The following is a 5,369-nucleotide window of genomic DNA, read 5'->3' as shown; positions in this document are numbered from 1 at the left end:
TGCATCTTCCAGCCATAGCTAGCCATAGCCCATCCAACATAGATTTGGGCACAGAAAGAACCTCAAGGATCATCACGATGTTGGGTTAAAAAATATGGCTAACATGGACAGGAGACGTGGATGGCCGTTAGAGGGCACTTTTGTCTCGTTTTTGCCCGAACAGCTCAAATGAATTGATTAGTCCATTTAACCCTCTTCCACACTTGAGTTCTGTATCAATACTGCAATCCAATGGACCCGTTGAACACGCTAAACATGACACCAAATTAAACAACAAGGCCACTCTAATGACGCCAATAAACACTGCGTCAACAAAACGCACAAGCGCACACTGACTGTTAATGGATTGCTGTTGGCCAGAGAAAACGTCAGGACGCTGGACACGTTTAGGATCATTTGCCCTCGTCTGACCCAAGACTGTCACTCAAATGTGAACCAAAACCAAAAGAGCCATACAGACAGCGCTGAAATGCATGCTGGATAGCCTTTTGTTGCGGTTCAAAGAAGGCCTACTAATCACCATCTTGAGATATGCCATTCCTCTATTGGTATGCTAGCAATCTTATCTTGATGTTGCAATTGATACTCTAGTGATTAGGCTATAGGCTATGCATGGTGGTGCAAATAAACTAACAAGTTTAAAAGAATGAATTAGACGTCTGGTATCAAGAAAAAAAGTTATTTAATAATTCAAATATTTTCAAATGTGCAAGTCTTTTGTTCACTCATTATCCAGTGATGAAATATTACTTGAACATATTCCTATCACACCCTCTGCGCTTTTTATTTTACCTACCACACAGGATCATTCAGACCAGAGTTTGATAGACTATGACAAAAAGCAAACAAAACAAATAAATACATCCCACAATTTGTTTCCAGTTCATAATAGGCTTGATTGATTAAGCTATGGAGAAAATAATCTGCGTTTACGTCCACCTTTGTTTTCTTTTAAAGAAAAGAGTAGCACTCGGCAGACCACTGAAAATAAAGATGTAACCAAACAAATTAAGAAAACATACATAGAAAACACACGTCCCTGGGTAGCGCCTCAATAAAATATTAAAATTAAAAAGGTAAAATGAGGGGAAATAATATTTGAGGGGTTTGAAAGACATATATACATAGGCCTTAGCGGTGACTGCAGGCTATACAGTCCGTATGATGCAATGGATGAGCCCTATAGCCTCTTCCTTCTATATCAATCAGCGCGTATTACGGACTGAAGAATGTTTATGTAAATACACCTTATTCTGCATTCATACTGCACCTCACCTTCACCACAGCGCTAACAGAAACGAACAGTAGCCTGTACTTCGCCAAATCTCCACTTTACTGAAATAAAAACCTAAACATGGCTTTGAATGGTGTGATAATAATAATAATAATAATAATAATATTAATAATAATAATAGGTGGTGGTGCCAACATTTCATATAATATGCTTTCTAGTTCAGACGTAAATATAAAATGTTTTTAAATATTTTTCCATTTGAAAAGAGAGAGAGAAAGAGAGAGGGAGAGAGAGAGAGATAGAGAGAAAGAATAAAACAGCCTACAAGATAAATTAAAAATCTGTTGCAGAAAAAAATAAATATTTGTCTGCAAGTCAGGAGCTGAAGTACATTTTTTCCAATTAATTTTAAAGGAAAGAATCGAAAAAAACGGAGTTGGTTTGGCAAGATAGTGCTGGGTGTGCGAAGCCACTGGAAAATAATTAAAGATGAAATTAAAGCAAATGTAGCCAAGAAGCAACTGTAACACACTACAAATAACGAGCAATATTGTCGCTACAATGTACTATAAATAAAAAATAGAATGTACTAGAGCCCAATACAAAATTATGTCAAATCAATTTGAATAAAAAAATAATCGAACAGCTAAAACCTGTTTTGTTTTTAAATCATTTAAAGAAAAAAAGTGCCCCAGTGAGAAATAACGAAACCATGTCTGTTTAAATTATACAATATTTACAAACTTGATCTATGTTCTGCTGTTCAGGAACATCTATGCGGTAATATTTTGTCGCTTGAGGGAAGTGTCAGATTTCCGTCGCCACGTAGCCCTTCCGTGACCTGTCCGCGAACCGCTGGCGCGTGGCGCAGAGCTTGGCGGTGGCAGCCTTTGTGTTTTAAGAAGCGCGTGAACTGATATCAGACAACTAAAAAAGGGTTGATATTTGCAATTGCATGACTTAAGTCTTAAATAATTCCTTTTAATTTGCACCGAATCTAAGCATCTGCCATATTGTAATCTATGATCTGCAGAGAATGACCTGGTGGGCCTACAGTGTTCCAGCTAATAATAATAATAATAATAATAATAATAGTAATAATAATAATAAAAATAATAGTTTTCTGTTTCAAAACCCCTCTTAACTGAGCGTTTGTAGGCCTACTCAAGATCACTAATGTTGACGACTGATTGAGTGAAAACCTACGCCTGATGCTCAACTACAGTTCCTCTCAGCAGCTGTCAAAATGGCGTTCTGATATCGAATGCAGCAGCTCTTGACACTTTTCACGTAGGACAAGCAGTCCTGTACAAAACAATGCAATGATAATGCAGCCGTATGCATACACTACAAAAGTCAAATGTGTAAACAGTATAGGCAGTAGATGGACCACAATGTACGCTCTAAAAATGATGCTTTCCACTTTGACGGCTCTCCCCATCACAAAAAGGTTTACACCTAGAAACTGCGATGTCACAGTGCTGGGTATATTTTTACAAAAACATTCGCCCCCCTGCTCTTGAGGAAAACCCACCTTCCCTTTCGCTAACGCTATGCGCGCTGTTGATATTGTTAAGGGCTGATAGGCTAACGTGTGCTCCCTCCTAGACACCTGCTATCCTCTGGATAGTTCCGTGCTGGACTGGACATTTTCAGGTATAAATAAAAACCGAGACAGTCAGAAAAAAGCAAGAGTGATCCTCCTTTGTTCATTGTACCGGTGTCTGGACCCCACGGTGTGGTGGTGTGTCCCCGTACACATCCTCGGTTCCTGGGATCTGTCCTCCAGGAGGAGTCATCCTCTTCTCTTTCTGTCTTCTGTTACAAAACCAAACCCTTACTACCTCCTTCTCCAGCTGCAGACTGTCCGCCAACGAAACTATTTCAGACGCTGCTGGTTTGGGGCACTTCAAGAAATGACTCTCCAAAGCACCCTTGACCGTTACCTCGATCGAGGTTCGCTTTTTCCTCTTTCTCCCCTGTGCTGCGATTTTGTCTAAGCTCGTGGGGCTCCCCGAGGTTGAATCGGCCTCCTCCAACCACTTGTTCAACAAAGGCTTGAGCTTACACATGTTTTTGAAGCTTAGTTGCAGGGCCTCAAACCGACATATCGTGGTCTGGGAAAACACATTTCCATAGAGCGTTCCCAAAGCGAGTCCTACGTCTGCCTGCGTGAAGCCCAGCTTGATCCTCCGCTGCTTGAACTGCTTGGCGAACTGCTCCAAGTCGTCGGAGGTCGGCGTATCCTCATCCGAGTGGTCGTGGTGGCTCTGGTGCTGGTGCTGCTGGTGCTGGGACGGCTGGTGGCCGTGGTCGCTGAGGTGCGGGCTGTGGTGGTCCTCGTGTGCGTCGCGCATGTTGTGATGATGCATCCCCTGTCCGCTTCCCGGGATTAGTCCATTGACGTTGAATCCCGGCTGCGAGTAGATAAGGCTCTGTCCGTTGGATGTTGCCATGCTCGGTATGTGCGCCGCCGTGGTCGTTCTCCATGCCCTGGCGTCGTGGTGATTCCCGTGCGTCTGGTGGACCAGATGGGGCGGCCGCGACTGATGCTGGAGGTTGCTGGAGTTGTGCATCTCGTCCCTAGTGGTCTGCACCGCGGGTTTAATGTCCTGCTCGCCGAGCGGACTGGTCGACCACGGAGCCCCTTCTCCGTGCGACAGCGCCGTGATCCACTGGTGCGCGTGGCTGAGCGGGTGACTGTTGCTCTGCAGTGAGTAGTCAGTTTGCAACAGGGTTTGCGCGTCCCTGTACGCCGTGGCTTGCTGCATGCTCCCGGACTCCGAGTGCACAATAGAGGCGCTGGAGGTGAGAATGTTGTAATGATTGGATGCTGTGGTCGCCATGACTCTCGGAGCCGGACTGATCGCTCTTATTACAGAAACCTTGCATTTGACAGTTACTCTTTTGCCACAGGCGTCTCCCAGGCGCTTTGCCAAGTGGACACAGCGGCGCGCACCTGAGCTCCGCCCCCGGGCGACCTCCATTGGGTGAGAGAGGTTGACGGACGTGTTCTCTTCTCACAGCACCGCGCTCATTGGCCAGCTGTGGGCCTTAACAAACACGACCCCCTTCTTCCAACGGAGCTATGAGTTCTGCGGCACCTCTGAAACGTGAGACACTGAAAGGGGCACGGCAACGGAGCGAGGACCAATACAGGTTATTCTCTCAGACAAACTGTGAGAAAAGAGGCTTGTTTTTAACATTTAAATAGCGCAGAATTTGGTGTGTTAGTAAGTCAGGATACAGATGTTATATTTATGCATGTACAATTATAAGTTGCCATGCTGATGTTATAAAAATTATTTAATAAATATGTAGATATATATTTGTGTGTGTAACCAAAAACGTTGTGTATTTCCAAAGACCAAAGTATGCAAGTTTCATTCGTAGTATGCCAAAACCTGTTTCAAACCTCTTTGTAGCCTGTTTAAAGTTTGCTGCAGTAAGTTGAATTCTGTTGTATCCGTTGTTTATAACTGTCTGTGAATCTGGGAAGTCACTGGATAATAGTATTTCTTTTTAAAAATAGGCCTACTGCTAGATATTAATGTGTAATTTTGGTATGGCCATCAACCATTTAATTTCAGCCACACGCTTTTTATCTCTAACCAAAATAATAATTATAATAATAGCCTAATGTTAAATTGAAGTGCGTTAGAAAAAGTATGTATGACAAATCATTGTGTTGGCATACATCAGATTTAACAAAAAAAAAAACATTTTAAAGTATAAAATATCAGTATTAAAAACATGAAGAATGTAGGCTAATCATTCATTGTTTGTTCATTAAATAGGTTTTATTTTTTAAAAATAAAGTTGGACACTCTTCTTTAAGTAGTGAACCATTTGAGCACTAGAGCCTACCTTCACCGCCTGTAGATGATGTCATTACTGATGTCGAATAGTTAGTGTGTATGTGATGCAGAGGCATATACAGTCTTAAATCAACGTGTGTCTACTCCGCTTAGATTGTTGCGATCTGTTGGGAACGTTTAAAGGTTACACGTTGTTTTTGCTGATTACATTTTTAAATGCACAAATGGACATAACCTGTCACTATGGTGACCCTCAGATAACTTTTAATAATCAGCGTGTTAATATCAACTTAATAAAAAGTGAGCTTGCCATAAGT

The 5,369-nt window shown here is 42.3% G+C and overlaps 1 protein-coding gene across 1 annotated transcript; it reads right to left on the bottom strand.

The window, feature by feature from the left end:
• Window positions 1-665: 665 nt before the first annotated feature.
• pou3f2b (POU class 3 homeobox 2b) lies at window positions 666-4,196 on the bottom strand. The gene has a single exon (XM_048260134.1). The coding sequence runs from the start codon at window positions 4,078-4,080 to the stop codon at window positions 2,944-2,946; it is 1,137 nt and encodes a 378-aa protein (XP_048116091.1). The 5' UTR covers window positions 4,081-4,196; the 3' UTR covers window positions 666-2,943.
• Between the last annotated feature and the right edge of the window lie 1,173 nt (window positions 4,197-5,369).

The sequence above is a fragment of the Alosa alosa genome, chromosome 13, assembly GCF_017589495.1.
Source record: "Alosa alosa isolate M-15738 ecotype Scorff River chromosome 13, AALO_Geno_1.1, whole genome shotgun sequence".
Taxonomy (NCBI): Eukaryota; Metazoa; Chordata; class Actinopteri; order Clupeiformes; family Clupeidae; genus Alosa; species Alosa alosa.
This window is presented reverse-complemented; position numbering and strand designations above follow the sequence as displayed.